The sequence below is a fragment of the Kogia breviceps genome, chromosome 8, assembly GCF_026419965.1.
Source record: "Kogia breviceps isolate mKogBre1 chromosome 8, mKogBre1 haplotype 1, whole genome shotgun sequence".
NCBI classification, from domain to species: domain Eukaryota; kingdom Metazoa; phylum Chordata; class Mammalia; order Artiodactyla; family Physeteridae; genus Kogia; species Kogia breviceps.
This window is the reverse complement of record NC_081317.1, coordinates 65,804,906-65,827,984: the sequence shown is the minus strand read 5'-3', so window position 1 is coordinate 65,827,984 and position 23,079 is coordinate 65,804,906. Positions and strand designations below refer to the sequence as shown.

The 23,079-nt window shown below is 36.7% G+C and overlaps 1 protein-coding gene across 14 annotated transcripts in view; it reads left to right on the top strand.

Moving 5' to 3' along the window:
* The window catches only part of KDM4C (lysine demethylase 4C), a 430,596-nt gene that overhangs the window by 223,317 nt on the left and 184,200 nt on the right, over window positions 1-23,079 (top strand). For 9 of the 14 annotated variants that reach the window (XR_010841967.1, XM_067041564.1, XM_059071829.2 and 6 more), the window contains 3 exons: window positions 14,686-14,879; window positions 18,258-18,496; window positions 21,130-21,443. The exons of 1 other annotated variant lie outside the window; for it this stretch is intronic. Coding sequence is in view for 11 of the 13 variants with exons in the window: in XM_067041564.1 (XP_066897665.1) it covers window positions 14,686-14,879; window positions 18,258-18,496; window positions 21,130-21,443 (747 nt within the window). In the remaining 2 variants the exon portion in view is untranslated. The remainder of the gene's footprint in view (window positions 1-14,685; window positions 14,880-18,257; window positions 18,497-21,129; window positions 21,444-23,079) is intronic. 4 more of the 14 variants (XR_010841968.1, XM_067041563.1, XM_067041573.1 and 1 more) reach the window with 1 other exon arrangement.

Here is a 23,079-nt window from a genome sequence, read left to right as displayed (position 1 = left end):
AGGCCCTGGGCCTGGGGGAAAATTGTTTTTAGTGCTTTTTTTAGCCAGAAAACATCCTAATAAAAGTCTTAGGAGTGAACCACGTAATAAAATTTAGTGGTTTAATCCTGCTACATCAATTTCAGTACAATTTTTTGAACAAACTAAATAATGAATAGTAAATTATAAATAAAAACAGCCCTATTCAGTTTCACAAAACTTAACCAATGGTGAGAATTGCAAACTTTTTCCAGATTTCTGCCCTCCCTCATGTAGCTGCTTATTTATGAAGTTTGGTAACTGTGCCCATCATACCTCTCTGCTCATATTAGTAGTCATACCTCTTTGCTCATATTAGGCACGGAAATGTTTGTGGAATGAATGCTGTCATAGCTTGTTACTCTGGATATTATTTCAGCAGCACAGGTATTAAATTGAATTGAGAATGGATGTAATTTAATATTTGATTAAAGGACTGGGCCTTCTACTGTTAGTTTTCTTTTCCATATTCATTTCACAGAGAGGGGAGATAAAAGCTTGTGGTAGGGTAGGCTTCGTGCTTCTGCACTTGGAAGGGAAGGCTTGCCATTTACAGTCTTGGGCCAGAGATTGTATGGATCAGGTGGACAATTTGCAGCAGAATGGATTTCCCACACAGAATTAGAGTACTGGCAAGCCATTTACAACTTATTTCCTATGTTCTTGGACAAAGTAAAAAGGCAAAGGATGAGCAGACGTGGTATGTGATAGTTGTTTATTGCTATAAAAAGTCCTCCCTGACCCCTGCCCTGCCTTCCAGAAGACCTCAGCAACAGTTCTTGGAATGTAAAATGAACCAAAACTGAAGTGATGAACTAGTGTCGTAACCCTGCCATTCCCAGTGCTTTACCTTCCTGTCTCCTTTAGTTGGGCCTCTCCAACCCCATGAGGAAAAAGGTTTTTGCATTTTGATTTAAAGGGTCACTGCTACAGCTTGTATTTATTCACTAGTGAAGGCAAGAACATTCCTGGTTTTTTGTTTCTTGACAGTGATGGATCGTAGTAGGCAGCCACATCTGAGGAAGTAAGTGAAACTACAGCCCTGAAATAATTTCTTATTGCACATATAGATGAATAATCTTTACTCTGATTATTGTGTAAGTTGTATAAATAGGGGGCTTTTTTTTGGCACCAGAAGTTTGGTTGGATATAATTGTTTTAAAGTGGAGTGATCTTTAGCACTTGGCAGGATTTGAGGCTGATATCGGCTGTGTTTATGATTACTTTCTGGACTCAGTCCAGTTTGAATTTAAATATATTTAAAAGTACATGTGAATATGAGGGAATGTAGATCTTTAAAATTACATTTATTATGTAGCCTTTCTTTTTTTTAAACATTTAGACTGATTAATGAGTTTCTGTAGAGTAAATATAGAACACATCCTACCAAATCACTTTCTAGATTTTATCAGTAGACCCATTGCCCCTGGGGTAGTGAAAGACTTCTCTTGTCCAGAGCTTGTTAATGATCATTGCAACAATGACAATTCTACATTTTATTTGTATCAACAAAATTCTTAGAGAGTGGATATAAAGTTAGAAACCTGAGTTGTAGTTTGTAGCTGTATGTCATTTTCTGGACAAAAAAAGCATTCCTTAACATTTATGACATATTTTCATCAATTAAGGCAGATTCCTTGTATTTGCTAATGAAATACTTTGAGGTCTTCTAATGAAAGATTCTACATAATGATAAAGTAATTCAATTTTTAAATAAACTATGTAAATAGAAATGAAGCAAGTAAGTAATTCAAATATAGTAAGGTCAACATTAGATTTCATTTTTGTTTTGCTTCTTACATTATGGGCAATAGTCTAGTGTTTGGCAGTCATTAAGCTAGTATTTATGGAGCACATACTATGTGTTGGTGATGGTAAAACTGATCTGAGTCCTGTCTTCACAGAATGTAGGTTCTAGTGCAGGAAATAGACATTAACCAAATAAACATACAAACATATGATTAAAAATTGTTGTAAGTGACCTGAAGGAAAAGAACAAGGTGCTAGGAAATGAAATACTTTTGGTTTGGGTAAATATAGAGAGATCTCAAGAGTGAGAGAGAAACTTCATCACTTAAGAAAGAGATTCATCTATTTATGGATATTTCCACTCCAAGTGTAGAGCTTTAGTCCAAGCAACCTCCTCATGCCATGCCCACTTCTACTTGTACCCCCCACCTCTGTCCCCACACTGCTCTCCCCAGTATCAGATTTAAGGAAATGGATCAGTCTCTAACATATGTATGTGCATTATAGGTAGATAAACGTATATATTACATATATGATCATGAGTAACCTGTTTTTTCCACCTACTGGTAGTGCTTTTCCATATCTCTAAATGTTCTTCCATAAGTTATACCATGAGTTTTTAAAGAAATACCCTCTTGTTTCTAGAAAATGTTTTTTTTTCCCATTTTTTTAGATCTTTGATAAACACTGCTGAAATGAGCATTCTTAAATATAAGCTGGTACATTAAGTAATAATTATTTTCTTAGGATAAGTTCCCAGTTGTTAAATTACTGGTCACAGATTATTCATATTTTAAAAGTTTTATTACATATTTAAAAGTTCTGTGTTGCTAAGTCATTGGAATGATTTATCCTTAACATGTCACAGATTGGTTTAATGCAGCTTCATTTTTTGCTATTTTTAAAAAATTTTAAGCCATTATTTCTTTTTAAAAAATTTTATTTATTTTATTTATTTTATTTTTGGCTGTGTTGGGTCTTTGTTGAGTGCAGGCTTTTCTCTAGTTGAGGCGAGTGGGGGCTACTCTTCATTGCGATGCACAGGCTTCTCATTGCGATGGCTTCCCTTGTTGAGGAGCACAAACCCTGGCATGCGGGCTTCAGTAGTTGTGGCACATGGGCTCAGTAGCTGTGGCTCGTGGGCTCTGGAGCCATTTTCTGCTATTTTTGAGTCTAAAGTCAAGCAAATAATAGTAATAGTCATGGAAGTTAGTTCTGCATGTTGGATCCCTGTTGGCCTTAAACTGATTTAAATCCTGTTTTTCCCAACTTAATTTCTTAGAATAACAATGAATCCTCTTAAAAGTAATGTTTTTCCATAGACTTTCCTATTTATGGTTTTCTAAATTTGGCCAGAGAGAAATTGAAGAAACACAAATCCATTGTGTGTTTTTCTATCTTCTATTTGTTTTTCTACTGGTTCAATGAATATGTCTACCTTTTTCCCCTGCTTTAAATCATCTCACAAAATTAATAACAGAAAAGCTAATAGCAGTGTCAGACATATTCTCACACTTGAATGGGAATGCAGGAATTGCCAGTTAAAGTGAATCTGAGATGCTGAATTATTTACTTATAGTGCTGTGTGGTTTTCTAAGGAAGTATTGCTGAAAAAGTATCTGTTGTCAATTTAAATAATTTTATTTCCAACAAAATTATTTGTTTTCCTTTGATTATTTAATGTTAAATTTCCAATCATATTGTTAACATTAGAAAGCCTGAAATAAATTATACTTCTTCCTAAAGGCATTAATTTTTTGACCTAGTTAGCTTTCATCCTGTTGTCTCTTGTTTTGGCAATAGTGCCAGAGAATTTTTTATGTGGCAAGAGACATGTGATCAGAGTGCATTGAGTGTGGGGTAGTGTTTATGACATGACTGTTAAATAAATAAAGGTTTCATTTTTCCTGAAAAATGTATTAAAAATTCAGTATGATATATAGGATTTAAAAATATGGTAACCTAGAATTTATTTGAAAAATAACAAGTTATTTTTGTTTCTCCCAAGTGAGAGCACCCTTGATAATATACGGTCAGCTCTCTGAATCCTCGGGTTCTGCATCTGTGGGTTCAACCAATTATGAATTGAAAATATTAGGGACAAAAGTCTAGAAGGTTCCAAAGAGCAAAACTTCAATTTGCCACCCACTTTGGTAGCTATTTATATAGCATTTACATTGTATTTATAACTATTCCCATAGTAGCTACATGGTATTAGGTATTATAAGTAATCTACAGATAATTTAAAGTGTATGGGAGGATGTGCATAGATTATATGCAAATATTTACTATACCATTTTATATAAGGGACTTAGGCATCTGCAGATTTTGGTGTCTGAGGGCAGTCCTGGAACCAATACCCCAAGGATAATGAGGGACAATGGTACTATCCAGAGCTTCCATTCTGGGGATTACATTATGCATACATGGCCTTTTTATTCATTTTCCTCCTCATTTGCTCCTCCCTCTCCTCTTTAGAAAAACGGTATTTACTTATTAATCATATTTCCTACATTGATAATAGTGTTTGAACTGTACAAAGAAAGATGGAAAAGGGTTAGAGGATGTTGCCTTCATCTCCAGTTCCACAGAAGTGAAGAGGTGAACATCTCCAGCATTAGTCAGATGGTTCTTACCATGGCCAGTGTTCTATCCTGAAACTTGGGGCATGGCTAATTCTGCATTCAACCCCTTGAGTTACTCAGCATGTTCCTATGTGCTTAGTGGCTCAGTGAATGGGAAGCTGAAAATCCCAGAGATGCTGGTAAGTAGGATGAATCTTGTATCACTTGAACTTTTTTTCCCACTCACTATCCTTGTGACGTCCAGCAAGTCACTTAGTATTTTTGTGCCTCAGTTTCCCATCTATGAATTATGATAATTAGAGTGGATTTTTTTTCCCTAAGGCTCATTCTAGGTGCAGGATGAACTTCTAATTATGTCCAATTAGTCATTAAAAAATATTTGCAATATTCAAAAGTCAGTGTACCTGAGCATCATGGGAGAAGGATTATATGTTGTATACTTCTATGCATTTCTGTTTCTCGCATATGATCTTACAGACTCTTAGGAGCAAATATTTATATTCATAAATCACTTAGATCCCTAAGACTCTGCAGAGCCCCATTTTTTATCTGATCTTGCCCAAATTTATCATCCATATAAAGTGTGTGACATGCAATGCATGAATTCAGAACAAAATAACTTCATCTGTTCCCCAGTACTAAAGAGTTCAATTTCATGCTGTGTTTTACATGGCACAGTGGGAGTAGATTGTTTAATGTCTGTAACTCTGAACTTCCTTAACCTTTCTATCAGATACTTAGGTAAGTGTTAAGAAGCTGAAATTCTAAAAATAATTCCTACAGTTTTTTAGAGACCCCTTGAGCAAGCTATTTGAACCCATTCCCCTTCTTTTTGCATAGTTTTTCATTGTCTATTTGAGCAGTGTTCCCATGGGTCAGAAAGATAGAGTTTCTAATCTCATACCTTAAATTGCTTTATAATTGCCTTACTTTATAAGGGAGATATACCTTATAAAGTATGGTGAAGCCTGAAAATATTCAGAAGAAATTAATCTGAATCTATTAAAAGTAGGGAGAGTGGAGGAAACATATTTTGGAAAGTTGCTAGCTAGACTGGATAACCTCTATCAACACAGCATGATGTCATGCATAAAAAGCTAAAATAATGAGATCCAGGCATTTATTCTCAACTACAATTTCAACTTGGTTATGGGTCATAGAAAAAGAAGTTTAGAATGGAAAAATGTGGCCCATATTTAAATTAAAACCATTTAAAATGTGTTAAATATGGTTTGGTTTTGAATGTCCACAGTAGATTGGTTAAGAGTATGGGAGTTATTCTAGATTTGAATCTAGTAGAGGCCGTATTACTTGTTAGCGGTGTGACATAGGGCAAATTAAGTAAAATTCTCTGAGCATCTGTTTCCTCATATGTTTATAAAAGGTTATTTATTGAAAAAATATTTTTAAGGATCTCCAATCCTCTAGGCAACTAGAATGTACTTCTCAGAAAGACAGACACAATGTATATTTTCATGGTTTAAAATAGATTGGGAGGGGAAGGTCAGATATGGCAAAAGTATCTGAAATAGTTCACAGTAATGATTTATTAAAGTGAGAATAAGAAATTTAGTAGTGGTATCAGACTTTCTTACTATGACTATGATTATCTTTTTGGCCATTAGGGATATTTTAAAGCTACTTTCTTCTTTATGTCCATGAGAACAAAACATTTAGAAAATTTCTCTGGGTGTGTATCCTGGGATCCCCAGAACCTTTCAATGCTTTGTGCACCTTGACAACATCAGGGTTATGTGAGCTCTGCAGAGCAGTCTGGGGAAAAACAAGGGATGTGCAGGTCTCCTTCAGAACTTGCTTCATTAATGGACATAAGGACAAAAGAAATGACCTTTGCATTCTTTATATACGTTCATTGTTGATTAATACTGATCTTAGAATTGTATTTCTTTTATCTCCCTGCTCCATCAGTGTAAACATAATTATATAGTTTACTCTTCATGTGATCTGGTGAAATAGCCTATTACTTGTCTTTGACTGATATTATATGAAATATTGCTCAGGAAATCAAAGTGCTGTTCAAATATTATTTTCACCTTAATTAGTTCTAAGTATTTAACAACTCTGTTTCTTGTATTAAAATAATACTTATAAATTGTTAAGGTAATTATAATAATTTTATCCCAAAATTATTAATGAAGAGGGTACATGAACAAATGAACAATGATTGAATAAGTACACGGATGAAGTAAATCAGTATTATAATGGATATTACATATGACCAAGGGATGAAGGCCCATTTGGTGTACAGTGATGGATGCCTAAATATATTCCATAGATAGGAACTGGCAAGAAATGGGGCATTTTCTGTCCTACTGTTACATTAATTTCACGCAATTTCTTTAGCTCATTTGAAGAACTCTACAATCTTTGAAAATCAGTTCTGTAAAATACAAGTATTTGAGCCCAGACTGAAACTTTAAAGCATTACATTGCTTTACAACAGCATTTTGAGTTTCCTTCAGTATTTTGTGAGGAAGAGGGTTGAGAGGATCATAATCATAATCACGTTTAAGGAGCTCGGCTGATCAAGTGTATTTACACACTTAAAATTTTTTGAACCTTTGTGAGAGAGCCAGGAAGACATTTTTATATGAGGGAGCAGACTCAGAGCTCAAGACTTACCATTTTTACTCAGCTAATAAGTAGAAGAGCTGTAGTCAGTTCAGGGTTCAACATGTTATATAGATAGAGCAATGTGGCTACTGCTTATTCATCATATTAAACATAGTTGTATTCATTAATCTGGTAGAATAATCACCAGTGTGGACTTTAAAATTGCCTGGTTTCTTTAGCTTAGCACAATATATATTAGATTCATCTACATTCATTATAATGATTCTGAATTCCCCTTTTTCTAATGTGTACTTAGTTTTGAGTCAGCTAAGAAATACTGATCTGTTTGGAGTACTCCAAGGAGGGTGAAATTCTGTTCAGATTTGTAACCGGCAATGAAAATTTTATGATAGTAGAATGAAATGACTACAGAAGTAGAATATTCTGCTTAAAAAAATTTTTATTTGGAATAATTTCAATATAAATAGGTTCTTTTATATTTTTTTTACAGTTAATCAACACATTAAATACTTTTATTCATTCTTAATTGTATGGTGAATGTAAAAAGAATGAAAGTTCCTTCAGAAATTTTTGTTGTATCTCAATAGGTTAGATACGTCTACAGATAGTATAATAATACCCTGTCAATAGATGTTGGCTTCATTAACTGCATAGTGCATTTATTTTCTAAAATTGTTTTTATTTAATGATTCTTAGCAACCGTTTAAATTTGGCCATGTTTCTGTTAAAATAATTAAATTCCATAAAAACTGAGTGGCTTCTCCATTGGAACACAATGCCAGAAAATATTGATCAGAAATACTACCTTAAAAATTTGAGTGCATATTGGAAAATTTTGTTTCTCATTCATATTTGAAATGAGAAATAACTAAGTATAATTGTACCAGAAAAAGTCTGGGGTTTCTGGACTTCTGCAAATTTAATATGGGTTAACAGTATGGCTGTTTTCCAAAGAGCTGGGTCCTTTCTCTCCTGTAAGTTTGGTATGATGCAGTAGATTGGATGTATGTTTATGTAGTTGTGAGATGAAGATGGAGATTCCAGAGTACTAGTGGATTGATAGTAACATAGTTTATTTTAATGCTGACAAATTTACCAGCAGGTTATTTTTTTACATGTGGAGGGAAAGAAGAATTTTTAGGTTTTGGACATGACTAAGTTGAAAACAGATAAAAGGATTAAAAACAAACAAACAAAAACAAAAAAAAAGAAAAAATGGGTTAAAGAATAGGAAGGAATGAAAGAGATGTAAATCTGGAAAAATAAAGAGTAAATCATAGATCAGTTGGTCAAAGATTTCTCTTGATGCTCTAGCGCTAGAATTGTCTGAACCTTTTTTTTTTCCAATGAGATATCTGAGCTTCCTGAGTGCTAAATTATCTATCTATTTACTATCAAAGGTAGTTTGATGGTTTATAATATAATTATATTTCAGGCCTAGTTACTGAATTTGGCTCTAATTAGTTATCACCATCAGTCACATTCTTGGTTAAATAAGAGGTTGCTATGCCTAAGTAGTATCCTTGTTATTACTTAGAGTAAACAATAATGAATAGTTGTGCCTAATTATGTTAATAACACATTCTTCTTAATTCTTGTTGTCATAACTAAAGAAAGTGTGTTGTTAGAAAACAACGAAGTGGAGAATATTTGTCTTCCCTTTATTCTTTATTTATGGTGTCCTTTCAAAGGGCAACTGGTAATACAAACTTTTGGGTTCTCAAAGCAAATGAATGGTGATTCCATTGAAGGTTTGGCATTTTCCCATTTGATACACAGTCCCATATTTTCATAGCTTATGTGTTTGGAGATGTAAGACAGTTTTGCTATGTGCTAGATAGGAAATGGATGCTTCTTTCTTACTGTTTTTCTGATTTAATATAGTAATTTGGTTGTACCTTGAAGATAATTAGCAGATAACCTTCAAAAACAATAATTTTCTTGGAGGGGGACTAGATTTTGATAAAAACCTAAGTTTTCCAATTATTGATTTGAATTTTTGAAGGAAATAGGAATTGATATGCTTGTTTGTATTTTTAAAATGAGTCATTTTCATTGTTAAGTACAATTAAAATGGTTATCATAAAGGACAGTATCTTACAGTGTTCTTATGTTTTAAGATACACCCACTACTCATGTGTCAACAGCAGACAGCAATATATGCTTCATCAGACACTTATAAATATTCAAAACAAGAGTTTGCCATCATTGGCTCCTTTCCTCTTTTTGATTGTCCTATTCAGTAAATCTGTTTCATCCTATGCATTGGTCCCTTTTTATAATTGTTGGGAAATTAATAATTTATAAGAAAAATTTAAACATTATTTATCCTCTTTGGGCTATGATATACTGTGGTTGACATTCATTGGAATTTTGTATGTAAAAAAGAGAACATTTTCCTGTATATGTACAGAAAATTAGTTTTTAATTCTGGGATTGATAGTACCTCATGTCTCTTGAAACTACATACATGGAGCCATCTAACACCAAGCTCTTATATTGATAAGAGGCCTCTTTTGTGGGGATACAGTAGAGAAGTCACATGAATTCATCCCCCACCCTCACCTTATTCTACCTTACAGTATCCTACCTGGCAGGATTCACTTGGGTCATGGTGTTTCCCCTCATAAATGCCTGACTTCTATTGATCCTTCAGTTTCTGTTGTTTCTTCAAGAGGGGAAGCCGAGGAGTTGAGTCTGATAGGAAGGACTCAACCAGGAGCTGGATGTGCATCGCAGTGGGTTCCACCCATGACAAGGGCCCAGTCCTCTCACGTTATCTCTCAATCCCCTGCAAGGTCATAGTTACTCTCAATTCTTCAAAACCTCTGTGCACTTCTCCTTCACTCTTAAGACCACTTGTTATACCGGAAGCCTGATTCTTACTTCCTCAGTTGCTTCAACTTTCCCAGTAAGGCAAAATTTAATAACACTAAGAACCTCTATATTCTTGTAGTCAGACCAATTTAAGGCCTTGTCCCCTGTGTGTCTGTGTCTCTTCTTGTCTGATAAGGGCACCAGGCCCATTGGATTAAGGTTCCACCCTACTCCAGTAACCCCTTATGTAATTACTTCTGCCATAACCCTTTCTCCAAATAAGGTCCACATTCTGAGGGGGGTTAGCACTTCAACATACCTTTTGGGGGTTGGGGGAGGGAGACACAACTTAACCCATAACAGCCACATCAAGTGGCTATTAGGCTTGTTATCTTATTTTAAGCTATTCTTTCTTTAGTTCCTTCCTAATTATCATTTAATTATTATAAATAAACTGAAAAGCAGCATAATTTCACACATTTTTGCATACCTTCAAAGCTTTCCTTATCAGACATTTACACATGAGAGTTTTTTTTCCTCCCATAATTAGCCATCCTGTGTGTCACAAAGAAAATATGTAAAAGTAATACCTCAGTTTGGGTTTTTATTAAGCATCAACTTCTTATTTTATTAATCATATATTGTGGTTAAATGAAATTTCCAATTCTACAATTCATATGACTAACTGAGTATTTGCTGCCTTAGAAAGTTGCTGATTTTTAGAAACATTTTCATCTTGAAATTAGATTGCTGGTTTTCAGTATAAATAACGGAGAGCATGAATTTGATTTCCTGGGAGATAGGAACAAATAATCATGATTCTGTGTAACAAGTCTTAGGGTGGTGAAATATGGAAGAATTCAATGCTTAACAGACTACTGACAATTCCCTTTAAATTTGGGCTTAGCCATTACATACATTACATATTGCATAACTAGTATGAATGTTCTTAAAAGAAACAGTAAGAAAAGCCATTCTTATTAGTGTTTTGAATTCATATCCAAAATAGATTACTTGAGAAGTATTACCTATTATTGGTTATTGCTCTTTGTAGCAATATGCAGTCTGTAAATTTCTTTGTTTCTAAATGGGAGTGTTAATGTCTTCCGTTCCTACTAATAAAGTCACATAGCACGTTCTATTAAATAATCTCATCTAATCTTGAGGGCTTTAAGATGAGTGTATTATTTGTCACTACTGACGAGAGTAGATTTTCTCTGTGCTGTTGAAGTTTACTTCAACTATTTTTTTTTTTTTTTTTTTTTTTTGCGGTACGTGGGCCTCTCACTGTTGTGGCCTTTCCCGTTGCGGAGAACAAGCTCCAGACGCGCAGTCTCAGCGGCCATGGCTCACGGGCCCAGCCGCTCCACGGCATGTGGGATTTTTCCGGACCGGGGCACGAACCCGTGTCCCCTGCATCGGCAGGCGGACTCTCAACCACTGTGCCACCAGGGAAGCCCTCAACTATTTTTGACTCTGGCATTGTTCCCTTGCATTATTTTGGGTATTTTATGACTCTGTTTCTGAATACTTAAAATCAAAGGCAAGACATGCGTATGTTTTATTTTAAGGAAGACTTAGAGTTTATTTTTTTCTTAAACTTTTAATTTTCAGATAATTGTAGATTCACATGCTGTTGCAAAAGATAACACAGGTAGATCCTGTGTATCATTTATCCTGTTTTCCCCGATGGTAACCTCTTACAAAACTATAGTACAATATCAAAAAAGAGGAAATTGACAATGATAGAGTCAAGGTACAGAATATTTCCACCACTGCAAGGATCCCTCACATTTGCCCTTTTATAGCTGAACCCAGTTCCCTCTCACCATCATCCCCTCCCTTAACCCTGGCAACCATTAATTTGTGCTCTATTTCTATAATTTAAGACCTATATTCTTGTATTGAGTCAAACAATCAGTTGAGTGGTAGATCTTGTTGCATGTGTGCAAAATTCAAGACTTCTAGCAGAGAGGAATGGGAAATTCAAATCTAGGACAAAATTCTTGCTGTGGAAACTTATATCGTTTATGTTGTCCACTCCTTTTTCTTCACGAAGCAAATATTAGTAACACTATACGAAAATAAGAGAGTCTGCTGGTGAGTCGAAAGCTTCATTTCTTCCTTTAGTGAAAGGTTGCGTCTTAAACCAAAATATCTTTAAATTTCTCAGAATCCTCATTTTCCATATTTCTAAGCTAATTATAGTAAAAATGACTTAGAACTCTCTCTTTATAGGCATGCCTCAGATATCGTGGGTTCAGTTCCTTTCCCCACAATAAAGCGAGTCACGCAAATTATTTGGTTTCCCAGCACATATAAAAGTTATGTTTACACTGTACTGCAGTCTATTATGTGCAATAGTACTATGACTAAAAAAAAACAATATACATACTTTAATTAGAAAATACTTTATTGCTAAAAAATGCTAACCATCATTTGAGCCTTCAGTGAGTTGTAAGCTTTTTGCAATAGTGACATCAAAAATCACTGATCACAGATCACCATAAAAATGAAAGAGTTTGAAATATTGTGAGAATTACCAAAATGTGGCAGAGAGGTACAAAGTGACCAAATGCTGTTGGAAAAATTGATAGACTTGCTTGATGCAGGGTTGCCACAAACCTTCAATTTGTAAAAAGCTCTTTATCTGTGAAGCGTGATAAAGCAAAGCGCGATAAAGCGAAGTGCACTAAAATGAAGTTTGCCTGTACTTAACTAATAGTAGAAAGCAGTGGTGTTGATAAATAGTACTCCATTCAGAAGAATAATTGGTACAATTTGCATTCAGTGTTTAGGATGAATTTTCTTTGAATGGCAGAATGGTGAGCAGGAAGTCATTGTGGTAGGAGCAAAAGGACTGAGGTAAGGAAGCTCATGGTGACTCTGCTCCCTGGGTCGAAGAGGAATGTTCATGTTGACTTGCAGTGGGGGAGAAACTTGGAAATCTTACTAATGGAGTCCAAGTTTAGAGCCCTTGAATGCTGGGCTCGGGACTTTATTCTAAAGGCAGAGCAGAGTATTACACCTTATTCAACTCCGAAGTGAAAGATTATGAGATATTTGAGGGAGATTAAAGTGACAGCTATAAAGATGAATTGGTGCTAGGAGAGACTGCAGGCAGGGAAATTAGTTAGCTTTGTTATGCTAGGTTTTAGCATCTGACAGTGAAGGTGTCCTGGTGAAAGGATTTCTGCCGGTAGAGGAAGAGCTAATTATAGATGATGACAGACTGGATTTCTAGGGGTAGAAGGCAAGGGAGGGATTAGGAAATGTTGATTGTGAATATAGGAGAATAGAAGGATTGTCATATCATTTATAATAAAATTTTTGTTTGCAGTTGGAGAAGCTGGTTTTAGGCATACTGACTGTTAGCTGTGTCCTCAACAGTTTTTTTTTTTTTTTCCTTTCTTCTTTTTCCTGAACTCTCAAGGCAAGATTGGAACTCTTTGGAGGAAGTTTTAGGCTGGAGATTATTAGGAAATTTTAAATTAATTTGCATGGAGATGATAGTTGTATTGCCAAAATATTGAAAGACTTACTGTTTCAAGGCTGTTGTTGAGTCAACCAGTCTGTTGCCAGATGTGTTAGGGATGGTTAAGGTATGTTAGTTACATCTTTTTTTTTTTTTTTTTTTTTTTTTTTGTGGTACGCGGGCCTCTCACTGTTGTGGCCTCTCCCATTGCGGAGTGCAGGCTCCAGACGCGCAGGCTCAGCGGCCATGGCTCACGGACCCAGCCGCTCTGCGGCATGTGGGATCTTCCCGGACCGGGGCACGAACCCGTGTCCCCTGCATCGGCAGGCGGATTCTCAACCACTGCGCCACCAGGGAAGCCCCAGTTACATCTTTGAGACTATCTCTGTTTCACTATTTGAATTCTATCTGTCCCATTGCATGGAGTATTAACCTAGACACAATATAACCTATGTGAGGTCTTTATAGGAAACTTGCATTATATGATATGACTTCTAACTATGTATTCATGAGAATCAAAGTTCTAGTGGATTCAAAATAATCTTTTCTTTGAACTTCTTATCTTAACACTATTCCTTCTTTCTATTGGGTATGATTGTAGTGGTGATGATGGGTGTTTCATGTGATATGATGTAGAAGAGACTGTTTATTTGCTCCTAATTGTTGGTTACTTTGTGAGAGTATATTTGTTAATAAACATTAATGTGATTAAAATATATCTTGGAGAAAATTTATCTCAACCTATTGGTTAAATTATTCTAACCACACATTTATTAGCTACTTTTATTCATTGTCAACCTAGGTTTTCAGCTTTACAGTATTCAGCTCACTGATCCATCCTTGTGCTGGGAGGGTAATCCTTCTGTTGCAGGCATAGTTTCAAATGTGTGCTCTTTCCTTTCAGTTGTTCTTGGTACACAGTTTCCAAGAACTCTACAATGCATTTTAACATCTTATTCTACTGTTTATAGATGTGAATATACAGGTTGTCACCTCCATTCAGAAGAGATTGAGTTTATTACTCACTGAATGTTTTTCTTAAAACTTAAAAAAATATTTATTTTATTTATTTATTTTTCTTATTTTTTGGTCATGCCAGGTCTTAGTTGCGGCACACGTGGGATCTTCGCTGTGGCATGCGGGATCTTTTTTAGTTGTGGCGTGCGGACTTAGTTGCGGCATGAGGACTTCTTAGTTGTAGCATGCATGCAGGATCTAGTTCCCTGACCAGGGGTCGAAACCGGGTCCCCCTGCATTAGGAGTGTGGAGTCTTACCCACTGGACTACCAGGAAGTCCCTACTCACTGAATGTTTGAAAATGTAAAACATTATTCTCCATTATGTAGTGACTTACGTATTCGTGTATGGTACATTCAAAGGACAACTCGGTGTGACTTTCTGTAGTTAGCAAAATGTTTAAAGCACTCCAACCCCATTGCATTTCAGTGCACCTGCAGGAAAGACATGGTGAAAATTTCAATGGATATCTTTGTGAGGAAATTTCAGCCAGACAGATACCAGCTTTGGAAACAAGGAAAGGATATATATACCATTGATCACACGAAGCCTACTCCAGAATCCACCCCTGAAGTAAAAGCATGGCTGCAGAGGAGGAGGAAAGTAAGAAAAGCATCCAGGAGGTAATGATCCCGCCCACACCCCATCCTACTTGTACTTACTCAGTTAAAAAGGGTCCTTGAACATAATGTTCTCAAAGATTATTTATTTGCTTTTTTTCCTGTTTATTCACCATCAGTTTACTTAATATCTTACGAAAAATTTGAGGCAAAGTATTTTTAATTCTTTGTAAGTGTAATAAATAAATAGAATATAAACAAAGACGTATATTGTATTTGAGAATATTTTTGAAGTTGCAATGCATGAGAAATAGAACAATTCTAGACCTTCTAAACTCCTTACATTAATGTATTTAAAGATTTATCAGTGCCCTCTATTCATCTCCTTATTTTTGTCAACTTCAGTAACTCGATTTCCAACTTATTTTGCGACTGATTTTGACTTTTAGTAGTTTTCTTCATTTGTCAAACATCTCAGATATTACTTTTCTCATTGGAATGCCTATATATTTTGCTACATTATACACATTTGGCTTTATTCTTTCACAAGATGTAAATCAGAGCATGTGGTGTTTCTGTAACGTGGTTGTTCCTGTGTACTTTAATCTACATTTCATTTTTGTGGCCAGTGCCATTTCAAAAGCCTTTAGGCCTGTTGTGGTCATCTTGCTGTCTTAAAACACATTAAATAGGGTGTGTATTACGTTGCTCAGGTCCTCAGGCAACCTTTTTAGACTTCTATATTTTCCAGGTTTATATTACATTTTTACTCTCCAGTATTACTCATTGTTTTTCTTTCAGATTGTAAAAGTAATATTTGTGCATTGGAGAAAATTTGTAAAATAAGGAAAAGAATAATAAAGGAGTCCCAAATCACCCATAACCTCACAATCCAGAGATAACCAGTGTTAACATTTTGTATATATCCTTTATATATATATTTATTTATTATATAATATTGTATACATTTCCAAAATTGGGGCCATGCTCTATTAATAATTTGATGACCAGTTTTGTGTTTTTTCATGTAACTGAATGATTTGCTACAATGTAATTTCTAATGCCTGCATGTATTTAATCTCCTGTATTTGGACCTGTAGCTCGTTTCTAGGTTTTTGCTACTAACCAAATAACACTGTAATTTTAAGTCTTGCCCACACTTCTGTTGCTTATTTTCTGACTCTCTCTCTCTTTCCCCCTGGCCCCTGACAATTTATTTTCTGCTATTTTAGAATGCTAGTGAGTGGAGGAACCTTAAGAACATGGAGTCAAACCAGCATTTTATAAGAGATATACTTGATGCACAGAATTAGTTAGTAGCGGAATTAAAACCCAGGTGTTATTATTTTACCCTATAGTCTAAAGCAGTAATTTTCAAACTTTTAGTTTTCAAACCAATTTAATAGGTTAGGAACAACATTTTAAAATTAGGAAGTAAAAGAAAATAAAATGCATTGTAGTTCTTCCCATGAGGTAAGGGTAAATATTAATCCATGACGTGTGAGCATGTGTGTATGTGTGTATTGTGTCATCATCTGAAATGTATAACTTACTGTGGGTTGCATTCAGAAAAGTTTGGGAGGGCTTCCCTGGTGGCGCAGTGGTTGAGAATCCGCCTGCCGATGTAGGGGACATGGGTTCGTGCCCCAGTCTGGGAGGATCCCACATGCTGCGGAGCGGCTGGGCGCGTGAGCCATGGCCACTGAGCCTGCGCGTCCGGAGCCTGTGCTCCGCAATGGGAGAGGCCACAACAGTGAGGCCCGCATACCACAAAAAAAAAAAAAAAAAAAAAGTTTGGGAAACACTGATGTACAGAGTCACTGTGTTTTGTAAATGTGTGAATCTGCATTGCCAAAAAAGTTCACTGTGGAAGGAGGCGCAGTAGTCAGTCTTGAGTTCAGTAGCCAATAGCAGATCTTGAGAATTGTTCTTTAATGGACAGAAAACATAATACTCTAATTAGGTGTATGATCTGGTCTCTTAGTTACTAACCACAGTGGTCCTTGTGGGTTGACATTGAATATAGATCTATGACATTGAACAGATTCAAAGTGCCTTTCAGTAGGTTAAAATAATCAGTGGTCTTCGCTCACCCAGTTAGAAAGCCTAATGTTAAGGGGCTTGTTTATTATGCTTACCTTTGTGGTTTGATCATCGAGTTTGTTGATCTCCCTGAAGTAATATGCTATATCTAGGAAAATCTAATGAAGGGAATGGTTCACTGAAATCTCAAAGAGATGTCAGCCATCTTATTGTAAGTGTACTATGCTATTCATAATGTAGAGATATTCCACGTAGGCCACTGCATGGGTTCTCAATAAAGTGATGATGATACCAATACTGTTACTTCCAGCAGCAGCCAAAGCCAATTTACATAGGTTATCCCTGGCTACCCCCTTTATCTTTTTTTTTTTTTTTTTTTTTTTTTTTTTGCTGAACTCGGGCCTCTCACTGTTGTGGCCTCTCCCGTTGCCAAGCACAGGCTCTGGACGCGCAGGCTCAGCGGCCATGGCTCATGGGCCCAGCCGCTCCGCGGCACGTGGGATCTTCCCGGACCGGGGCACGAACCCATGTCCCCTGCATTGGCAGGCAGACTCTCAACCACTACGCCACCAGGGAAGTCCCCCACCCCTCCTTTATCTTATCTGTGATTTCCTATAGAAAAACACTAATGTGTTTTCTTGTGTGTGTGTGTACTCTGAAGTACATATCGTTTTGATTTGAGTTGTAATTCTTAAATGAAAGTGTTAGAAATGTGTCATATACAAAAGGCATCTGCAACAAAGCTATCAAGTGACTTGCTAGGAAATAGAAGAAGCGGAAAACTTTAAAAATGGCGTCCACTCTGAAAATAAATAATACATTGATATAAGATGTTAATTACATATGGTTAGCCTTCCTCCTTTCTTAATTCCTTTAGCTAATGATAATTGGCATTTAATCTTAATGTTTTTCATGCATATTTCAGAATTATACGAAACTCAGGGAAATATACTCACCAGTTCACCTTGGAATGTAAATAATCTACTCAAATTTTACAGCAGCTTTATGGAATCTCATTTCCTTTTTCTTTCTTCATTATCTAAATAATATTTGCTTTTATCCTTATATCATCATTTTTCACTTTATTTTGAGCTTTAATATTGTTATAAAATTTTAAGTGATTTTCCAATAATGTTTAATAATCAATAATATTTAATCAATAATGTTTAACAATTTAGAGTTGTTTTAATTTTTAGTAAATTGTTATTAAAACTGTTGTTAACATTTCAATTTCAAATTTGATCTATTCATCGTGAAGATTATCTTTGTATAATGTGATTAAAAACCAATCCGTTTTTTTCTTCTCTTTTTTCATTAAGTGAAAATAATATTTGTATATATGTTTTTTCCAGTCCTTTGGAAACATTGTGTTCTGACTATAGCTTCTTTTGTTAAAAGCTTCCAGTGCACTAGCTCTCACTCTAAGAGGCCTAAGAATGAGGAGGATGAGGAAGTGTCAGCTGCAGTTGATGGGGCAGAGGGCCCCACTCCTGACCCAGACCCAGATGAGCTCAAGGACAGTGAAAAGCCAGAAGAAGCAGTGAAACTAGCAAACACAGAAGCACCTTCAGAGGAAGAGGCCTCTGCTAGCAGGATGCAGCAGGATCACAATTTATCAGATAATATCAGATTCGCAGGTGAGAAACTAGCTGATTATGTTTCAGGTATTAGTAGTAGGTGATTGTTGATCTGCCTTAAATCTGTGTTTACTAGGGCAGATATGTTACTTTTCCACGTAGCTTAACCAATAAGCTATCTTAAACTACGTGGTAGCTCAATCAAAAGGCCAAGGGAGTGTTATGAAAATCAGAAGCACCGCTGGTACGGGTAATGGAATTTTGAGACAAGCAGCCAGCAGTGCCTATTTCGTTTAATAAAAAAGAAGATTCTAAAATGAAAAAAATTTTTTTTTAGTGCAACTCAATTTATAATATACAGTACATTTTTTGGAAAACTTCTCTTGAATTCACGTGGAATAGAGAAAACCAATTATAGATAATTCTTTGCAGATTCTTAGCTTCGACTTAATTTTAAGAAGAAAATAAAGATTAAGGTTTTACAAAAGAACAGCAAACATCATTCAGTCCTGTGAAATGTATATATAGTCCCCTGGCTGTTTCTCTGCACCAAAGCCATCATCTGTAAATCTCAACTGCTTTGCTTTTCCTCTCTTTTATAGCATGTTTCTCTGAAACTGTTTTAATGCTTTGCCTCTTTAATAGTTGTTGGAGATTTTGTCCTTTTCCTAATCGAGCTTGTTGGTAATTCCTATCTCTTTTTCATACCCCTTATCTATTGTATCCTTCAATTGTGGGACTCTCCCAAATCCAGCCACCCCTTTGATTCCTCTTTGTTCAAGGCACAGTTACCTCTTGTCTGGACTGTTGCAGAAATTACTTCCTTCCTGTTTTGCCTGTGTCCACTCTAGTCACCCCTACTAGTCAGTTCTCCATATGGCAGTCAATGATCCATTTAAAAGACATGGTTTGTTTTGTCCCTACCATCTTCTTGCTCTTATTGCACTTAGAGTAAAAGAAAAAGTCCTGATCGTTGTCCTAATCGGATCCTTGGCTGCTTCTCTATTCTTACTACCTTTTGCTCTTGAAATATCTATGTTAATAGAGTTTAAGTCATAGACATTTTTTTCACTGACTTTATATTTAATTGGAGAGCTAGACAAATAAATATATAATTCCTATCTAGTGTGCTAAGTGCCACTAGTAGAGATGGCATAGGGTGTTCCTGGAATACCAAGGAAAGACCTGAAATAGACAGGAGGCTGGACTGGCAGGGTTTCTTGGAGTAGGTGATATCTGAATTGACTTGTGATGAGCACATGGAAGATAGAAAGTAAAGAAGGTAGGGAAGGGAATAGCAAGCAGTACAGAGAACAGTTATTCAGTGCATACGGATTTTTCTTTATAGTGTCTCACCATAGTTTTTTTTTGTTGTTGTTGTTGTTTTTAATCACACCAGGTTAAATTAACTACTTTACAAATTACTGGGTAGTTTAAGCTAAGGATACCCAGGTTTATTATTTGTGTCACTGCCTGGTCTCTTGCATTTTGACTTCCAGGTTTTGAGACCTGGCAGAGCATTTAATAGAGGACATGGCTAGGTGCAGTATCCGAGCTACTATGTGATAGGTGAAATGATGCTTGTGTGTGTGCGTGTGTGGGTGTATGTGTAAGGAAGGGAGGAGGGTGAATAGAGATGGCTGTAGAAGAGAAGTGCATGTGATATTCTTCTCCTTTCATATGCTGTCATTGTATGATGCAGGATTAATGTAGGAAATAATTTTTATTCGACCTCACAGTTTTACATGTGGTTTTTTTATTTTTATTTTTTAAATTTTATTTATTTATTTATTTATTTATTTTTGTTTTTGCGGTATGCGGGCCTCTCACTGTTGTGGCCTCTCCCATTGCGGAGCACAGGCTCCGGACGCGCAGGCCTAGTGGCCATGGCTCATGGGCTTAGTTGCTCCACGGCATGTGGGATCTTCCCGGACCAGGGCACGAACCCATGTCTCCTGCATCGGCAGGCGGATTCTCAACCACTGCACCACCAGGGAAGTCTGTACATGTGGTTTTTTTTAAAATATAAATTTATTTTTGGCTGTGTTGGGTCTTCATTGCTGCACGTGGGTTTTCTCTAGTTGTGGCGAGCAGGGGCTACTCTTTGTTGTATTGCAGTGGCTTCTCTTGTTGCGAAGCACGGGCTCTAGGCGTGCAGGCTTCAGTAGTGTGGCTTGTGCGTTCTGGAGCGCAGGCTCAGTAGTTGTGGTGCACAGGCTTAGTTGCTCCATGGCTTGTGGGATCTTCCTGGACCAGGGCTCGAACCCGTGTCCCCTGCATTGGCAGGCGGATTCTTTACCACTGGGCCACCAGGGAAGTCCCTACCTGTGTTCTTGAGATACATCCTCTGAGCTGGAATGTTTCATCAGTAGCATATATTGGAATTAAATTCTTATTTTTAGAAAGATCTCAACTTGCTATTCCTTGGGTAATTATTGTTATTGCCCTGGCTTTTGACATTGGTCTGTAGTGGAACCTCTTTTTAAATCCCTTATTTTGTCAGTAAGTATATTATTTTGCCACCTTAACAATTACAAAGGCTGCATGGTGCTTTGGTGACCTTTCCCACTCAGGTCTTTAGTGGAAATTTAGAGGGAAAGTTTGATGGTAGAAATTTAGTTGAGAATAATTCAACAGTTCTCAGCAATAACATAGTGTAAGATTTATTAACAGTCTTTTGTTTTACTCCTCAGGAAACGTCTGCCTAAGCACACCTGTGGCAGAGAAAATCAAAACTGAGGCTGACCAAACCTGTGGCACAATTCCGCCTTCAAATCCCAGTGATGCTGACGATTCCATGTCTAGTGGCCATGTTATGTCTAAGGAATCAGAGCCACCCAAGCTTCCATGGCCAAAGTCACCTGAGTCGTGCTTCTCTGTGGTGGAGAGTAACAGTGCTTTGACAGAGGGAGAAGAGAGTGATGTGGAGAGCCATGGGGTAGGCCTTGAACCTGGGGAAGTCCCAGAGGTCCCCAGTGGAGAGAGAAATGGCTTCAAAGCCCCCAGTGTATGTGGCAGTGTCAATTTTTACCATATTTATTATGTTGTCAAGGCACTTTCTGAAAACAGAATGCTGTGCATCAAAATCTTGCTTCAGGGGCTTCCCTGGTGGCACAGTGGTTGAGAATCTGCCTGCCAATGCAGGGGACACGGGTTCATGCCCCGGTCCGGGAAGATCCCACATGCTGCGGAGTGGCTGGGCGCGTGAGCCATGGCCGCTGAGCCTGTGCGTCCTGAGCCTGTGCTCTGCAATGGGAGAGGCCACAACAGTGAGAGGCCTGCGTAACACACACAAAAAAAAAAAAAAAAAAATCTTGCTTTAGGGCAGAAATAACATTTCGCATTTATGGGTCTTAATCATATTTCCTTCATTGACCGTGAGGTAGGCCTTCTGTGAGGTCTGGCTCACATGGTAATAATTCAGAGAACATGGAACTTTGGGCCACATATTGGAGCTGAATTTTAAATGCAGAGGTAAGAAATAGTATAACAAGGTCTTATGTATCTATTTTCCCCCAATAGTGTCTTCTTGGAAAACTATAATAGAATATCACAATGATATTGACATTGATCCAGTCAAGATACAGAGTGGTTCTGTCACCTGCAATAGTAGCCAGGCTAGAAACAATTTCAGCTGCAGGGCTCTGGCCTCCTCCTGCCAATGCTTAATACCTCTGGGTTGCAGGCTTCCCACAGCCTCTATTTTAAGATTAGGGCTCATCTGTTCATGCTTTTCCCTGACTCTTTCCTCATGGACTCTGAATCTAGGACCAGGCTGACCCTTCTGGTCCTGCCCACCGTGGGAACCAGGCCTTTGCCTCTTGGAAAACTCAAGATCCCTCTTGATTTCCAGCCTCGCCATTCTAACCCTTTGCATAGGTCCTCCCTGTTTCTCATATGTTCTCATACGATGTTAATATCATAGGCTTTCAGTGTAAACTTTCACTGTAACTTTAAGATTGTGAGTGTATCAGCCAAGCTACGATTGTGTGTAGTGATTGTCATAATTTGGTAACCTCTTTTGACCTGTACAACTTGATAAAGGAGTTCAAGTGGATGAGTAAGGGAAGCCTCAAATGTTTGAGCTGATAAATTGTGCTGTGCTGGCCACTGAACAGACCCACTTCTGGATTGTTCCTGCTCATTTCAACTCATCACAGGCCTTTTGTAGCTTTAGTAGCAAGGGAGAGTAAATAAAGATAGCAACTTGGAGTACTCTGTTTATAAGTAGTTTTAAAATGTCCAATAAAACATAGATGATTTCCTAATTTCACCCAGTAACTTTTATCATTTTTATGCATGATTGTCCTATTGAACTCTAAAATGTTTCTCAGATATTTCTGAGAAATAGAAAAATATGATCTAATTTATTTGAAAAGGTTGCTGAGAAATTTGAAAATAGTATTCACATACCAGTAAATAAAATTTACAACTTAATTTCACATAGCGATTGTAGCTGGATAGATATTGGGATTCTGGAATGGTGAATAAGTCAAATGCCTTTTTATATTTGGTCAGCTTCTTTAAACTAGAATGGAACTGAAAGTAACTTTTCTGTTTCCTTGCTTTCAATGGAGGCAATTGGATTCTCAGTGCTGTTAACCTTCATCTGTATCATTTCTCTGATCAAAGCCTGACTGCTT